Source organism: Engraulis encrasicolus, chromosome 10 (assembly GCF_034702125.1).
Source record: "Engraulis encrasicolus isolate BLACKSEA-1 chromosome 10, IST_EnEncr_1.0, whole genome shotgun sequence".
NCBI lineage: Eukaryota > Metazoa > Chordata > Actinopteri > Clupeiformes > Engraulidae > Engraulis > Engraulis encrasicolus.
Window position 1 is genome coordinate 40,694,135 of NC_085866.1, and position 16,593 is coordinate 40,710,727.

General features: G+C 40.7%; 2 protein-coding genes across 4 annotated transcripts; one reads left to right on the top strand and one right to left on the bottom strand.

The window, feature by feature from the left end:
* Window positions 1-1,646: 1,646 nt before the first annotated feature.
* lzic (leucine zipper and CTNNBIP1 domain containing) lies at window positions 1,647-6,283 on the bottom strand. Its single transcript, XM_063208878.1, has 7 exons — window positions 6,166-6,283; window positions 5,455-5,561; window positions 5,180-5,315; window positions 4,990-5,088; window positions 4,794-4,889; window positions 4,593-4,674; window positions 1,647-2,635 (listed from the first exon to the last, which is right to left on the bottom strand). Exons 2-7 carry the CDS (start codon window positions 5,553-5,555, stop codon window positions 2,577-2,579), a joined length of 573 nt encoding a protein of 190 aa, XP_063064948.1. The 5' UTR covers window positions 5,556-5,561; window positions 6,166-6,283; the 3' UTR covers window positions 1,647-2,576.
* Window positions 5,237-16,495, top strand: nmnat1 (nicotinamide nucleotide adenylyltransferase 1). 3 transcript variants are annotated; one of them, XM_063208877.1, is made up of 5 exons: window positions 5,237-5,318; window positions 9,500-9,620; window positions 10,055-10,238; window positions 11,536-11,672; window positions 15,496-16,495. In XM_063208877.1, exons 2-5 carry the CDS (start codon window positions 9,506-9,508, stop codon window positions 15,888-15,890), a joined length of 831 nt encoding a protein of 276 aa, XP_063064947.1. In that variant the 5' UTR covers window positions 5,237-5,318; window positions 9,500-9,505; the 3' UTR covers window positions 15,891-16,495. The 3 variants fall into 3 exon arrangements, with proteins under 3 accessions (XP_063064947.1, XP_063064946.1, XP_063064945.1); XM_063208876.1 differs by lacking the exon at window positions 5,237-5,318 and adding an exon at window positions 6,328-6,442; XM_063208875.1 differs by lacking the exon at window positions 5,237-5,318 and adding an exon at window positions 7,440-7,778.
* Window positions 16,496-16,593: the final 98 nt, after the last annotated feature.

Below are 16,593 nucleotides of genomic sequence, written 5' to 3' on the forward strand. Positions count from 1 at the left end.
ATACCGGTAGCCTACTCCAGGGGTTCCCAAACTTAACTATGCCAAGGCCCCCCATACCCTGGTACATTCCAGCCAAGGCCCCCTTTACATGGGTCGTGCCTCACTACTTTTCCTGTGCACCCCCTTTCACAACCATAGTCTAGGCCTGCGAGTCAGTGCCCCACGAGGATATATAAGATTAACTAATGGGAATATTGTTTGGCTAATTTCTGGTCTATTTTGGTGTACATTAGTTATTCCATTTCTTAAATAATTTATTTTATTATTTCCTACCAACTTTCCACGGCCCCCCTAGCACCCCCTCGCCCAAACAAAATTAGACTGACTGATTTTTGAAAGTAACTATATTTATTGAAATAATGGGTGTGCAGACTTATTAGGCAAAGCCATTTTTACCATATTGTCCATTTCCTGCATATTTTAAATCATTTTAAATCAAACTTGATTTCTCTGTGGGCCACATTATCGTTCCTGGACTGTGATAGGGGGCCAGGATCAATCATGTGGGCTGTATACTAGGCCACTGACTGTTATAGCCATAATTTCCAGCACAAAATAGTTCATCATTACAAGTGATTTGCAAAAGAAGTGAGTACTTCACATGTTTTTCAATTTGAAATACCAAAGCCTTTTATTTTATTTTCTAATAACAACCATGTAAAATAGCAAGGAAAGGTTATACAAATATGGTGATTGACAGATTATAAGTGATACAATAGAAATGGTAGGCCTGTTTGAATTACAGTGAGATGAGAAACTACAAGACAAGAAACTCCTGGTGATTCATACTAGGTTAGTGAAAATTAAACTGTAGGAAGGCCTGCTGATAAACAAAATAAAATACTTAAAAAAAAATATTTCATTCTTATACATCATGATATATCGTATCATTATTTTTTTCTGTGAGGATTGCTTCTTTGGGCCAGTTCAAATGGTGAGGTGCAGAAAGGTGGAGGGCCAGTCAAAGGGGGTGGCGGGCCGTATCCGGCCCTCGGGACTTAGTTTGGGGACCCCTGTTTTAAACAGTGCTTTTTATACTTCTGTGATAAATTGACTAACTTCGCAATTTCAAGACAGCAAATTTGTTGATAGACTTTTCACAGTTTGTTAGATCTATTTTGTGGCCCATTTTCTCAGAGGAAAACAAAGTTGCCTCGTAATTGTGCACACCTGATATAGGGCATTGAGCTCCTTAAATCACATCCTCTCTTTTCATGCATGACCTGGAATGCTTAAATCCAATAGATTTTCATGTTTATACAGGTTGGTCTTGGAAAATATGCATAAAATGGATGACATGGTCAAAAACCTGGTTTGCCTAATAATTCTGTACACAGTGTACAACCTTTTGTAAACTCATTCAAAATGCACTTTGCAACGGGATTTTCACATATAAAGCTTTTTATGCCTTATTATGAGGACAGTGTGAGATGGAGAGAGGAAGAGAGAGATGGGGGAGTATCGGGAAATGACCTCTGGCTGGAATCGGCATAACAAACGTGTGAGCCATGGTCAGGGCCTGCATATGTATAAATACAGTATTTTATCAATTTTTCTACCGTGACACAGCACACTAAATGGGTTAGTGTTATTCACTTGAAGTCCAATGTGATATACTGGAGAAATAAAAACACCCAACACAAAAATAGTTGTTTTCATCATATACTTATAAATATGATTCACATAAAACCTTGGAAAATAAAACATCACAGCCTCATCATCACAATATAAAAATCACAACAATGTAAGAAGACGCTACACAGGCTTAAACACCTGTGTATGAATTGCAGCACAGAAAAGGGTTATCAGCACAATTCCTGCAGCATCATTTCAAAATATGGTCAGTCATTGGCACTGTGCAAATCATTGACCATCATAGGCAGGACAGCAAATAAAATGTTTCATGATTTCTCCAAAACAAACCAGCAAATGAATAACAAAGTAAAAAAAGATTATATTTATGTGTCCTATACTGTAGATTCGCATGACCAAGGCATACGTTTAAGCAGCAATGTAAACTTTCACTTTGTACCTAAAGGATTATTCTAATATACAATCAAGTCTTTGCATGCATTGATGACAGTCAAATCAAGATCACTGCTTACACTCTAAACCAGCAACAACGCTGGAGTGTGCACCGTCTCTAGTTGGATGGCACTTCAAATTTAATATAAAACAGGCAGGAAATGATATATATTTTTAAATGGACAGGGCAGTATTGTTGGGCCAGATGTCTGGCAATGACCACAAAATAGCTACTTAAGAAAATGTTGATATATCAAGTTCAAATAGAAATGCCCTGCTCAATGTGGATTCAGCACTGAGTAAAGATGACCTAAATTAGGTAACATAACATGATAACTGAATTAGGTGATATACAGTAACTTGACAAATATTGAATTAGATTTAACCAGCACATGAATTACATTATTTTGCTGTATACTTTTGCGATGCTAGTGGACTGCAATCATCATCCTTTAGATTCTGGTTCAATGGACGCTGCGTTTTTGTATTAAACACCACTTACAACCTGTACAACACTGGAATACTCAGCTTAGCTGTGCATCAAGTTACGGCTAGGCTTTGGTTTTCCCCACTCCAGAGCTAGCCAATGCCATTATCTTGTCTTCTGACCCTAGGGAAGATCACATAACATGACCTCAGGAATGGAATCGATCACAAGACAGTACACAATTTCAGTCAAAGACTATCAAAATGTTTTGCAGTGCAAACACTAGGAAGGATTGGTGTGTTCAAAAACAGATATACAATTAAGATTGTTTGGACAAGCATCAAAACCGGTAGAGATGACTTTCAAACCAGTATAATCACAATGCTCTCAAACTAACGCTTACTGGTTAAATACATTTATTGATTTCCTTCTTATAAACAGGTAAGCACAATTTATCATACAACTCCCAGTATGCTCCGAGCCATTAACATGGACATTTTCAAAATAAAGTGTCATGTTGTTGTTTGTTTACAGGTGTACTGTGTAGTCTATTGTGTGCAGGTCAACTGGGGCATCAGTTGACATCTAATTTCCCACCACACAGAAGAGGATATGTGCAACCCAGTGCAGAAGTGAGTCAGAAATACTTGTGTGACTCAAGGCCGTGACAACCTTTTTCTGGCAACTCCGGATCTATCTATGCACAGCATCTCCCAAATGTCCCACAGTAGGCAAGTAAGTATACATACGAGTACATTACACTTAGCTGACTCTTCTATCCAAGTGACATACAGTTATTTAGGTGCAGCGTATTTGTCACAGTCCCTGGAGTGAAGTGAACACTCACTAATGGGTCAATACATGTGCAATGATGTGTATAATGCCGGTGTGCTTTTCTGTATTTATGTATGTGGGTAGTAAACATGAATCTTAACAAAAATGTTTCTTCTCATCTAAGACTAATATGAAAGGTTTATATGTCAAATATCCTGTGGTGTGACTGTAACATTAATGAAACCTGGAATATAATATATATATAAATTAAACAACAACATTTTGAATAATGTATGAAGCATTTGGCATGATTGCATAAACATTAACTTTATATTAAGATATGTGAATGTGAAAAAAACTCAAGACAGTAATATTAACTATAAGTTCAATTTCGTAACACAAATTGCGTCCTGTGGGGTGACATGTACAGCTCCAGGCCACTTTATTAGAATAGCATGAAAAAGTTGATTTATTTCCATAATTCCATCAATAATGTTAAACTGTCATGGATTGTAGATACATGGCCCACTTGTTTAACTATTCCAATCATTCAAGTTTTTCTTTTTACATAATTTGGCCTTCCAGCTAAAAAAAAACATGAATTGGGGAATTCGCATCATTAGAATATTGTAATAAAATCACAATTTTCTTCATCAAAATTCGTTTCACATCAGTGCACATCAAATCAGTTGAAATTTGGTACTTTCTACATAACATGCAATGTTCAATACTTGGTTAGGACTCTCTGTCTTAATAACGGCCATGATGCGTTTAACATTGAAGTCAATGGCAGAAACAGTGCATGGGAGTAATGGAAGCCCAGATATCCTTGATGCTTTGCCGTCAGCTGTTCTTGTTTGTTGACCTGGTGTCCCACACTTCACTCTTCAATATACCCGTAGATACCCATGCTACGTTTTGGTGTTAACTCACCAGTTTAATTCTAACTCACCAGAAATAAAACCCCATTCATTTTCAATGGGGTTTCATTTCTGGTGATTTAGAATTAAACTGGTGAGTTAGCGACAAAACGTGGCATGGAAATCTACAGGGTATATTGAAGATATATATTCCATCAATTTTTTCAGGAATTGGAATAACTTTTTTTTATTATTGTGTTACGCCCTTAAACGTCAACCACCCATGTATATTACTGGACACCTTCATTTCCCTCTTGATAAATAAATGACACTCTACTCTACTCTACTAAAGTGGCTAGTAAATCGGTCTTTTCTACCAGCCAAACTCAAATTTCACCAGCATTTGGCCGGTTGACTGGTGTTAATTTAAAGCCCTGAGCCTCGGTATGCAATCCCAAATAGTCTTGATGATAGAAGTTCCACGAGCATCTCCATATATAACTTACCCAGATTGGCAGTAACCTTTTCAAACTGGCTGAGAGTGGCACTGGCATTGGCTGCTAAGAAGGCCTCATCCTCCGCTGTGAGCTGTAACAGAGTGTTCAAGTACCAGTAGGCAAGTAGCTGAATATTTGTTGTAAATATGTCATGTCCACCACACTGTGGATTATTGTCGCAACAATGGCATGACTTTTAAGGCTACTCACCGTCTCCCCCAGTTTCCTCAAAGCTGTGAGGATCTCCACTTTCTGCTGCGTGTAGACATCCCGTGAAAGCTTTCCCACAATGACATCTCTATCCATCTGCAAGGAGAAAATGGTCAAGTCATTCCTTAGACTTGTAGCTTATTAGAATGAAATACCAAATGGCTAAATCATTAAATGACTTATTTCATCCGCTCACATCTGCCAGCCTTGTCCTCAGCTGTCCCGGTTGTTTCTTTGCAAAGAGTCTGATGACCTCAGGAGTCTTGAAGGCCTGGCTGATGGCAGCTTGTATTGCCTGACAAAGTAATAACACGCACCAATAAATGTGCTATGCCGTAATATTGCAACCATGTCTCTTACGGTGTACTGCAGTATCTGACACTTACCAGTTGCATTCCGCCCAGTTCATCCACCAGGGTCATGTTGCCAGACATGAGTTTCTTCAATGACTCGTTGAACTCGTTGAGTTGTTCCAGAGTTTCACTTTTGGTTTCCTCATATTCTGTGTCATCGAGGTCTTCTCTGGTAAGTGAAAGAGTAAGAACGTGTCTATGATTATAGACCTAAAATTACATTGTTTTTCAATGGCATGCACGACACACTGTGGAAACCTTGTAACGACATCATGTCACCAAGAAAGAAGTAACAGACAGACTATTACCTGCATTCCTCCAGGTCCTGAAGCTGTTGCATTAATCGATCCAGCTGCTCCTCCATGTTTTGCTTCAGTTTGCTTGTTTCTGATTTCCCACGAGAGGCCATGTTGTTCTAATACAGATTACAGAACAACAATAACGGCAAGCACATCATCAAACAAAACACTGGTTTGGTTTAAGTTAAGTTAGTTCCGATCTGAATATACACCGTCCGGGCTTTGTTTGGAAATCTGATTTGGTTAAGTGTTAACTGATTGACTGCCACTACTTAATAATCACTGTGTGACTACTGGAATACCACTATTTTCTCTTACATATCTTCCTTGAGGAATACTTGTAAGAGCCAGACATGACTCCTAGTGATTCAAGCGCACATTTTAGCCAGCTGATGACAGGTGCACTTGTTCATTCAGCCCAACCTGCTAACATCTAGAACACGTCAGCTTTACACAAAGCAGTGTTTTAACTATTCTGTTAAGATATTGTGTCGTAACTTAAAAGATGTCAAAACAACCCTCACTCAATCAGTATGTAAGCTAACTAACATTAGCTTTGTTAGCTTCTATAGACTGAGAAGTGAAAAAGTAAAGGAGACTCAGTTAGCAAAGGACACAGCTACGTTAATGTCAGCGCATATAGTTCCAAAATCGTAAAAGCAGAATGGCGCGCACAACCAGGTAAACTATTTGACTTTGACAATAGCAGGCTTCACATACCTTTTGTTGTTACACTGCTGGTGTTTGACAGTGGTTCTGAAACAAGGATGCGTCTGGCATTGCACTGATCACAACTACTATGGATAGGTGCGGGATAGTCAGGCAGGGACGTTCAGATGGTTAGATGCAAAGTGGTCACGCACACATGAAGTTGAGAACATGTGAAGGCGTGGCACTTTAAATAGTAAAGCCAATCCAAGTAGACCATACAAGACACTGAAACCAATCGGGTTTGGCTTTATTACAGCCAGGAAAATATCTTGGTGGGTGCACCTTGGTGAGTTGCTGTGTAAATAAAACCAAAACATTTGGTTTAATAATGATACATTTTAGTTTTCTTATTCAATGTTCCATAATGCCGCTCGCCATTTACCTCATAACAGTGCTCGCAGTTTGTTTACGTATTGATGTGCGCTATAGCAAGGTATTTCTTGAAGCTAACTTGCGTAACATGTTAATTTACAAACCACCAGTATTATAACATGCGACATGCCATATATCCTCACAATATGATGTCGACAAACTAGAACTACATTGCACGAAAAACGCTGTAACCCATTTCAGAAACTTAATTTCCTGTCACAATATTCAAGATAACACCAAACTGTCTCTGATCTAGCGCACTTGGCCATTGGCTTACGTCATTGCACTTGACAGGCAGCTCGTGCATTGCTTCTTTGACAACCAAAAAAGCAGCGAGAGGGCACGTTGTCTTCTGGGCCTATGTAATATAAGGACAGATTTCACACACACCAAATGATACGTATATCCCAGAGCCGGCTCTGGTATATCCTACTCAACAGTACACTCTAGTGCTTGTGGCCAGCATTGTAGCTGACACCATAACTAAAGTAACTGAGCTTATGTCAGCAGTTCATTTAGAACTAAATCCTGGCGAGTGGTCGGGGGTCTCGTGATGTTTTTGGCTGAAGACAGGAGTAAATTGAATTGCAGTAGTATCAGAGATATTCTCTCTACTCTCTCTCTGGTAGTATAGTACAGTAGTAGCAGAAAAGCATGCTCATTCATTAGTAGGCTACTGTCAAATTAAATTGTATTAAACATATTTTTTTCGTCAAATAAGGCATTGGAATGGCAGTCTTTTTAACCCAAATATCTTACATTTGTGGAACTTAATTTGGTTTGGGAATAATTCCCACACCCATGTCTTGTTAAACCAGTTTGGGTAAATCGTTCGGTAGCCGCATGTAGCGCTAGAGAGAACCTTCGCACAGTATCGCTTGCAAGGTTTTTGGGCCTCACGGGCATCCGTCGTAGACTGGCGGAGTGTATGCTGTTTATGTTTACATCTGTTCGGAGAGATGGGAAAGTGCAAATTTAGTCAAAAATGGCTGGAAGACCCGAAATACTCCTGGTGGCTCAGGGCTGTACCCACAGATAAGGGCGAGGCGAGCTGCTCGGTTTGCTGCAAAGTGCTCAAGCTAGGCACAATGGGGATAAAGGCAGTGGATTCCCACATGCTTAGTGCGAAACATGTTGCATTCGCGAAGGCACGGCTGCAGCAGCCTGCAGCTTCATCAATGTTCTGCCCTGCTCAACCTAGAACTAGCATTCAAGTTGTGTGCGGCTCTACGCCTACTCTGGAGGCTGAGGTAGGCCTAGTATGGGTGCTGAAAACAGCAACGAGTCATAATATGTTTAGTGTCAAATTCAATGTATGGGACACAAGTTTCAAATAGCCAGTTAGGGCTCCACTGATGATCTAGATGAGACCATTGAATGTTATTCATTCAGGTACATTACCTTGAATGTCAGAGGAACCTACCAGCTAGCACATGACTTTTGTAACCTTCCTTTACTCCCTTTCTTAGCTAAATTGTGTGTGTGGGGGAGATTGTTGCATTCACTGTCTAAAACTGCACAGATAGAACTGTGAAACACTTTTTATAATGCAGTTATATATATAATTTTTTTTTAAAATGTATTTTTACTTTTTTCACAAGGGCTCTGTGTTACTTGGTAGGAGCAAATCATGCCTTGCAAAATGAAAACTAAAACCAACCAAGCAAACAGATCAAATCAGACTTGAACAAAGCATCTGATATGTCATCTTAAATGCAATTAGGCCTTGTAATTTTTATGGGGGCATTAATCAGTAATGTAAAATAACCAGTTGATTTTTATGCCTTTTTTTCTCTTGTATGACCTTGCGAGTTGAACTACACATGTTTTTCAATTTGAAATACGACAGGTATTCCTTTTAATTTCTAATAACCATGTAAAAATAGCAAGGAAAGGTTAGAAAAATATGATGATTGAGAGTTTATGAGTGATACAATAGAAATGGTAGGCCTGTTTATATTACAGTGAGATGAGAAACTATCAAGACAATAAACTTCTGGGGATTCACACTAGGTTAGTGAAAATTAAACTGTTGGAAGGCCTTTTGATTAACAAAATAAAATATTAAGAAAATATATGTTAGCATTATTTTTTTCTGTGAGGATTGCTTCTTTGGGCCAGTTCAAATGGTGAGGTGCAGAGAGGTGGAGGGCCGGTCAAAGGGGCGTGGCGGGCCGCATCCGGCCCCCGGGCCTTATTTTGGGGACCCCTGCCCTAAAGCTAGATTTATGCTTCGCTCGCATAGAATCTGCGTCCGTCCGTTTTCTGTCTATGCGAGTCCACGCCCCCCTCTCAGAGGCTCTGCGCCCGTCGTCTAGCGCCTCGAAAAAATTCTAACTATCCGTCGGACGGACGCGGAGTACGCAGACAAAAAGGCACTATGATTGGTCATCTCGCTACTTCCTTGTTCTGTTCTTGTGGCAGCGCAATGCCAGTAGTTTGCGAGAGCAGAGCTGTATTCTGTTAAAAACTTTATTAATGCCTTGTGTGTAAATGTGTGTAAATACACGAAGCTAAGCTAAGTAACAAACAATGCATCAGTTGAACACTCGTGGCACAATGCCTGCGGTTTTACTACCGTTCCTCCACCGAATGTAAACACACATCGGCAGAATCAACTGTCTTTACATGCTTGCATTTTCTGCTCGTGAAAACAGACTGGGTATGTCAAATAATGATACCACTGCATTGCCTTTGCAATTTGTGTGAAAATACCTAGCTAACCGGGATAGAAAGCAACATTGCTTGATAATGACCGCAGTGCTTACAATGTAGTGAAAGTAGCCTAATCGCGCAATTTCAAATCTGGCTGGCAACGAGACCTCGGACCTCGCAGAGCTCGCAGATGCATGAATACAAAATTGGTTCGTGGCCACTCCCACGCGACTTTTCACGCTCGCAGTTGCTGAAGTCTAATCTGACCTTAAGATGAGCTGTTTTGTTTGAAGTAGTTTTGTTTGTGTCCTTCTAGTGTGCCATGGAGCCAGTGGAGAGGATGAGGGTCGTCTTGTTAGCTTGTGGGTCCTTCAACCCCATCACTAATATGCACCTGAGAATGTTTGAGCTGGCCCGTGACCACCTGGAAGACACCGGTAACTATGCAGACATTTTTGGCAGGCCATATTAGACATCATTCTGGAATTGAACAATTGAGCCAAATATGAAATGTCTAATTCCCTTGTAAAGCCTTTGAACAAGTATTACATAAACAAGATTCAAGCGGTTTGGTCCAGTTGACCAAAGTGATTTTTTTACCTGGCCTATCAATGACCCCCTCCTCTCTCTCTCTCTCTCTCTCTCTCTCTCTCTCTCTCTCTCTCTCTGAATGTTTGTCCGCACAATTTATTTGTCGATAACTTCTTAATTGTTACCAAATTTGGTTTGAAGACTCATGTGGGGAAAATAATTCTGTCATTAAACTTTCATTAGAATGCAGCATCATCTGCACCTATGCATTACTTGTGAGTCCAGGTTGGAATATCCTATTGCAATTTTTTTAACCTGTTGTTGTTCCCATCTGTCTCAGGCCGGTACAAGGTGGTTCAAGGCATCATCTCGCCAGTAGGGGATGCGTACAAGAAGAAGGGTCTGATCGAGGCCCATCACAGGATCCAGATGGCCCGACTAGCCACAGAGAGCTCAGACTGGATCAGAGTAAACGACTGGGAGAGCCAGCAGTCTGAATGGGTGGAGACCGCAAAGGTGGTGAGGTAAGGGCGGGGGTCTGTGGAGATTCTCATACAGTAGGTGACTGGGCAGCCGTTGCCTAGTGGTTAAGGAGACGGGCGTTAAATCAGAGGGTTGAAGGTTCGAATCCCATCCTTCCACTCCCTACCACACTCCATGGCTGAGGAGCCCTTGAGCTAGGCACCTAACCCCATACTGCGCCAGGGATTGTAAACCCATACCCTGTAATTGTAAGTCGCTTTGGATAAAAGCGTCAGATAAGTGTACTGTAAAGATGAACGTTGAGCTTGGTCATCTTCATGCAGGAATCTCATGTGAAAAGTGTTTATTCCGCACAGTTCTTCCCAAACAAACTGCCCACACAAACATCAGGTGGAACTTGTGGGGTTAATCCAAATTTAATTCCATTATGGAAGGAAGTTGGAATGGAGTTTGTCATTTGAAACATGTTCATTTTCATGTACTGTGGAAGTGAGGTGGTCATTCTGCACCCACTGCACATTTTGCCTGGTTCACCCCAGACCGTATCGCAAGTGTGATATGGTCTGGAGAACGCCTACTGAATTTCTCATAGGGGAGGAGTGGTTTACGATTGCCAACGGCCATTTCTTAGCCTTTGCAAATGTTGCATTTGGTGTACAAGTTGTGTCAGTTGTATTCAAGCAAATTGCAAGCTTCCATTTGTTGTGTAATACGCGGCATCATTTTTCCAGCCCTTTCCCGCTCTCGCATTGGCTCCCTACCTCAGGCTAGCGCTTTGGGACGAGCATCCATTTCATTATTAGTTTTTTTATTAGTATTATATATATTAGTATTATTAGTATACCTAGTATTAGTATTCAAAAAATGTACTATTAGGCTGTTTGAATGTAGGTGTTATGTTTCGGTCCTGGTTGGGACCTTCAAGAGTGTTTTCTTGTGCCAATCATGAAAAGGACGGCAGCACAGCAGATGGCCCTACAAGGTGTATAGAACAGAGCAAGTATCAATGACATCAGAAGTCATGTTAACAATGAGACAGTGGTTAGGGAGTCCAGTGGGTAACAGACTGGCTTGTAATAATTGCTTTTCCATGGAACACAGTTCTGTGTCTCAAATGCTGCACTTGTGCACTTCCGGCACTACGTTTCAGTGCGCATAGCGTATTAATTACGCGCTGAAACATAGTGCTCGAAGTGCGTAAGTGCACCATTTGAGTCACAGCAAGTGTCTTCATTAGATACATTTTGAACCCCTCATAAACACTTCTTCTTTTGCTTTTTCTCCAAAAAATGGTGTTCAGTGCTAGGTTCTTTCTTGTTTTCTTTTCCTGTTTTTTAGGCACCACCATTCAGTATTGCAATCAACGCATCAGAATGATGTCGATGAGGTGGACACTGTGAAGACTGGTAAGAAGAGACGGATAGAGGATCCTGAGTGTGTGAATGAGGGCTCATCTAACTACTCCTCAAGGAAAGGTACTCCAAGCTCTGCTGTCATGATTTCTATTGCATGTGATAATTACTATTGCATGTAAAGCATGTCAATTTCACAACATCCATGGTTGTTGTTCTGCATGACGTGGTGATGACAGTGTTGGAAACCTTTCAAATGGAGGCTCAAAAATGCACACCAGAAAACGAGGTGCTGGCAACCTGATACAACACTTCAAAGAAAGAAAAAAAGCGTCACAGAGCTGTAGCCTGATGCTGCGCATACGTTGTTTGACCTTTGGCGCCTGGAATGACATATACGCTGCATTCAGGCTCTTGAGATTTGAGCTTTTTTATAAAAAACGTGGGTATGTGTGTGTGTTTGTGTTGTGTGTGTGTTTGTGTTTGTGTGTGCGTGTGTGTACTCGTTATTTAGTCTTTATAAAAAATTAAAAAAAAAATTAAAAAACTAACCCCTCTTTGCAACTGCACTTGTTGTTCTGTATATCTCCTGTGCACTTTGTATTTGCTTGTGATGTTGGCTTGATTATGTCCCCTTTTGAAAGTCGCTTTGGTTATAAAGCGTCTGCCAAATGCAATATAATGTAATGTAATGTAATGTATGTTGGAGCTGAATGAACACATTCTAATACAACATGAGGATCCTATTTTTTTAATTATTTGATGTTTTTATGTGATTCGGAGGATGAGCTATTTAGGTTTTAGTAGGCAGAGGGCACCTTTTCCCAAAAAGGGCTTAGTCATTCAGCAGGTGGTTTTTTTGCAGGTGCCTTTGGGGCTTTGGCTAAAATGAGTTAATGTTGTGCAAAAGTTTTGTCCCAAATGTCGTGGGATCTGAGGATGGCCACATACTGAAACTGTCACCACATGAAATCTTTAGACACAACTCGGGACAGTTTTTGGCCCTTTTTTTCTTTCTTTGAAGTGTTGGACGTCGTGTCAAGAAGGTGTGAAAGTTTTGAGATGAGAGATCTCCACATTTGTAGCTGATTTAATGCCTATAACACTAGTATGCCATAATAGACACGACAGTCCTTGTCGTCTCTTGATTGCATGAGCACGGTGGTGTGGCATTCAAATATGCTGTTCTGGTTTTCTTCTATTTTGTGCAGTCTCACCAGAGCTCTAAGCTTGCTGGTTTCCTTCCTTGACATGCCTTTTTGCAGGGTGTTAAGCAGTTCAGTGTTTCTCTGATTTCTAACACGATATGACTCGTATCTAGTGCTTTCTTGGTAAACACTAGGTGAAATGTCCTTCATACTAATGCTGTTGTAGCCTGAGTGAAGTGAGTCTACATTGTGTTTGTGAAAAACACATTGTTAATGTACTTACTATGATTATTGGACATTTGACATTTTTCCCCCTTCATGAAAATCTTATAACACAACTTTGCTACCACAAATACCAGCCAAATATACAGTTCTTCAATCTGCCATCCATATGTTTTGTGTTTTAGCATTATGTTGAATAAAAGATATATTTATTTTGTTGCATCACTGAAAAATGGGTCATTCCATGTCAATTCACATGATTCCCTAGATTCTCCCCAGGTGACCCTCTCCGATTAACCCGATATCTCACATACAGGTACCTTTTGATGTCAATTGAAAGAATACCAAGTATTAGCACCCTACGTCCAACGGTTGCGGAGATGAAGCCCTCCAAAGTTGGGGTGCCATGCCCACTTTTCAAGCCTGTGAATTGCATACAAAATTTACAAGCAGATTTTGACACCTCTGGTTTTAGTTTGAAGGAAGATACGGGGCTGAAAATCACCATGACCCCTCAATATGACCCTGTCTACCAGATGATGTACTTACAAATGGCATGCCATGATTATTTTTGGCTATATTAAGCCTTAAAAACTGAATTAGTGAAACGGGTGTTGAAGAGTCTTGCCACTTTGGGGTTCCAGATCTTGGAAACTATGCATGCTTTGGGAGTTATAATTGATTTTCCATCATATTTGGGAACTGTACAGTGTATTCCAAAAAAAGTAGGGCGCTCAGACTTTAAAAGATAAAATAGGAGGGGCTCAAAAACAGCTTTGGGACAAAATGACCTTACGGTACCCTCTACTTCAGGCCTCAAATTAACCATGTGGGCACTTGATGACTGGAACGCCCTTTTAACCCCATGTACAGTAGCACTGTATCAAACATTCAAGCTTGGAAAAACGTTGTTTTTCAAAGTTCTTCATATTAATCTTGGCCTTTAAAGTATATGTGTTTTTCTCTATATTGTATCACAGTGTCTGTTTTGTCTGCTGCCATCTGCTGGTCTAAAAAAGTAACAACAGCGTAATGTAAGAAAACAAAAGGGGCTGGAAAATCTTGCCCATAATTAACCAATAAAGCACTGTAATTATTATACAGTATATTGTTATATAGTTATGATTTTAACAAGCATGATGGATATTTCTAGTTTACATAATTTCCCAAGTGTGACTGATTAATGCTCAATCATGATGCCAGTCCCAAGATGGCCTCACCCTGCACTACATTTCTACCAGACATGGGGGTGGGAGTGTCGTGGTAGATATGTAATCATGATTGAGCATTATGCATAATGCTTGTTAAAATAATTATAATTCAAATAATTAATATATAGCAATATACTGTAGAATTAAAGTGCTTTATTGGTAGCCTAGCGAGTTTAACCCCTAGGGGCATCTAGATTTCTCGGCTACTTTATTGGTAAATTATGGGCAAGACTTTCCAACCCCTTTTGTTTTCTTACATTACACTGTTGTTGCGTTTTTTGACCAGCAGATGGCAGCAGACAAACCAGACACTGTGATAAGACATAGAAAAAACATATACTTTGAAGGCCAAGATTAATATGAAGAACTTTGAAAAACAACGTTTTTCCAAGCTTGAATGTTTGATACAGTGCTACTGTACATGGGGTTAAAAGGGCGTTCCAGTCATCAAGTGCCCACATGGTTAATTTGAGGCCTGAAGTAGAGGGTACCGTAAGGTCATTTTGTCCCAAAGCTGTTTTTGAGTCCCTCCTATTCCATCATTAAAAGGCTGAGTGCCCTACTTTTTTTGGAATACACTGTACAGTTCCCAAATATGATGGAAAATCAATTATAACTCCCAAAGCATACATAGTTTCCAAGATCTGGAACCCCAAAGTGGCAAGACTCTTCAACACCCGTTTCACTAATTCAGTTTTTAAGGCTTAATATAGCCAAAAATAATCAAGGCATGCCATTTGTAAGTACATCATCTGGTAGACAGGGTCATATTGAGGGGCCATGGTGATTTTTAGGCCTGTATCTTCCTTTAAACTAAAACCAGAGGTGTCAAAATCTGCTTGTAAATGTTGTATGCAATTCACAGGCTTGAATTCACATGGCACCCCAACTTTGGAGGGCTTCATCTCCGCAACAGTTAGACATAGGCTGCTAATACTTGATATTCTTTCAATTGACATCAAAAGGTACCTGTATGTGAGATATTGGGTAAATCGGAGAGGGTCATGTGGGGAAGGCGTGTGAATTGACATGGAATGACCCAAATGAGCTTTCACAAAGGTTTGACTTTGAACAAAAAAAAATTGAAAAGCAAAACGCTGCTACTTATACATTGACTGCCCGGTTAAGTCACAGCCCAAAAAAGGTCACACAATTAAAATATGTTGTTGGATCGCCATTAGCTTTGATTATGGCACACATTTGCTGTGGCTTTGCTTCGATAAGTGTCTGCAATGTCACAAGATTCATTTCCATCCAGTCTTTCATTCATTTTTTATCAAGATCTTGTACTGATACCGTCTGTCTTTCTGGATGATGTGTAGAGTCCCAATTCTGTCGTCTTGTCTTTCTGATGTATGTTGCCAGACGCGCCCCAGTTGAAGCTGCTGTGTGGGGCGGATGTGCTGGAGTCCTTCGGCGTCCCCAACCTCTGGAAGCCCGAGGACATCGAGGAGATTGTGGGCCGCCACGGCCTGGTGTGCATCACGCGCGGCGGCAGCGACGCAGAGCGCTTCATCCAGCAGTCAGACGTGCTGTGGGAGAACCGCAGGAACATCTTCGTCACGCGCGAGTGGGTGACCAACGACATCTCGGCCACGCATGTCCGGCGGGCGCTGAGGCGCGGGCAGAGTGTGCGCTACCTGCTGCCAGACCCCGTGCTCTGGTACATCCAGCAGAGGGGGCTCTACAGCGCGGAGAGCGAGAAGAAGAACGCCGGGGTCGTGCTCGCACCCCTGCAACGATACAGCAACACCTCATGACCTCAACAGAGGCCATAGACCGTGATGGATCATATTTGAATAAAGGGTTGAGGGGTGTGGGGGGGTGCTAGCACAAGAAGTTACTTTTGGACAGTATCACACATGACGCACTTACGTGTATGTGGACAGGCAAGTAATGCTGGACAAGTTTTAATTCTGAAAGTTTCCCAATAATACTCTTGAATATTCTCCAAAAAAACATCCTGGCCACCACCCACTTCCATGGCCTAATGGTTCATCAGGTGATTCAGAAGGTTCACCTAGTGCTTCTTATTTTTAAACTTTTTGTTGCTGTGTTTACTACAGAACAATATAAACACTTTGAAAGTTTTATAGTTTGGCTGAAGGAAGTTTACTGTTTTGGAAATCATTGGTGCATTTAAAGGTGCAGTACAGTCACGTTTACAGAAATGCACTACTGAAGCCCAGCTCTCTCTCGCTCTCCCTTTCACTCTCTTTATCTCTGAGAAACGGTTCACAATGATGCTAAGCAATCCTGTTTTTCCTGTGCCAAACTATCATTTAAAATGATATCGCAATATGCTTTGATCATGATGTGCTTTGATCACAACAATTTTCAATAAACACATTGACTGCGATGTGCATTTGAATCTAACATTGTTTTCGTATAGTCTGATAGGGGATTTCACCAGTCTATGAATGCTGACATACTAAGAAGGCAATCGTATATCATATACAGTAT

Coding starts and splice junctions, on each gene's coding strand:
- lzic (XM_063208878.1), bottom strand. CDS start 5,555: ATGGCCTCTCGTGGGAAATCAGAAACAAGCAAACTGAAGCAAAACATG. Junction 5,089..5,179: donor AACTGGGCGGAATGCAACTG/GTAAGTGTCAGA, acceptor TTACTTTGTCAG/GCAATACAAGCTGCCATCAG. Junction 4,890..4,989: donor TGAGGACAAGGCTGGCAGAT/GTGAGCGGATGA, acceptor TTCTCCTTGCAG/ATGGATAGAGATGTCATTGT.
- nmnat1 (XM_063208875.1), top strand. CDS start 7,488: ATGGGAAAGTGCAAATTTAGTCAAAAATGGCTGGAAGACCCGAAATAC. Junction 7,779..9,499: donor CGCCTACTCTGGAGGCTGAG/GTAGGCCTAGTA, acceptor GTGTCCTTCTAG/TGTGCCATGGAGCCAGTGGA. Junction 10,239..11,535: donor GAGACCGCAAAGGTGGTGAG/GTAAGGGCGGGG, acceptor CCTGTTTTTTAG/GCACCACCATTCAGTATTGC.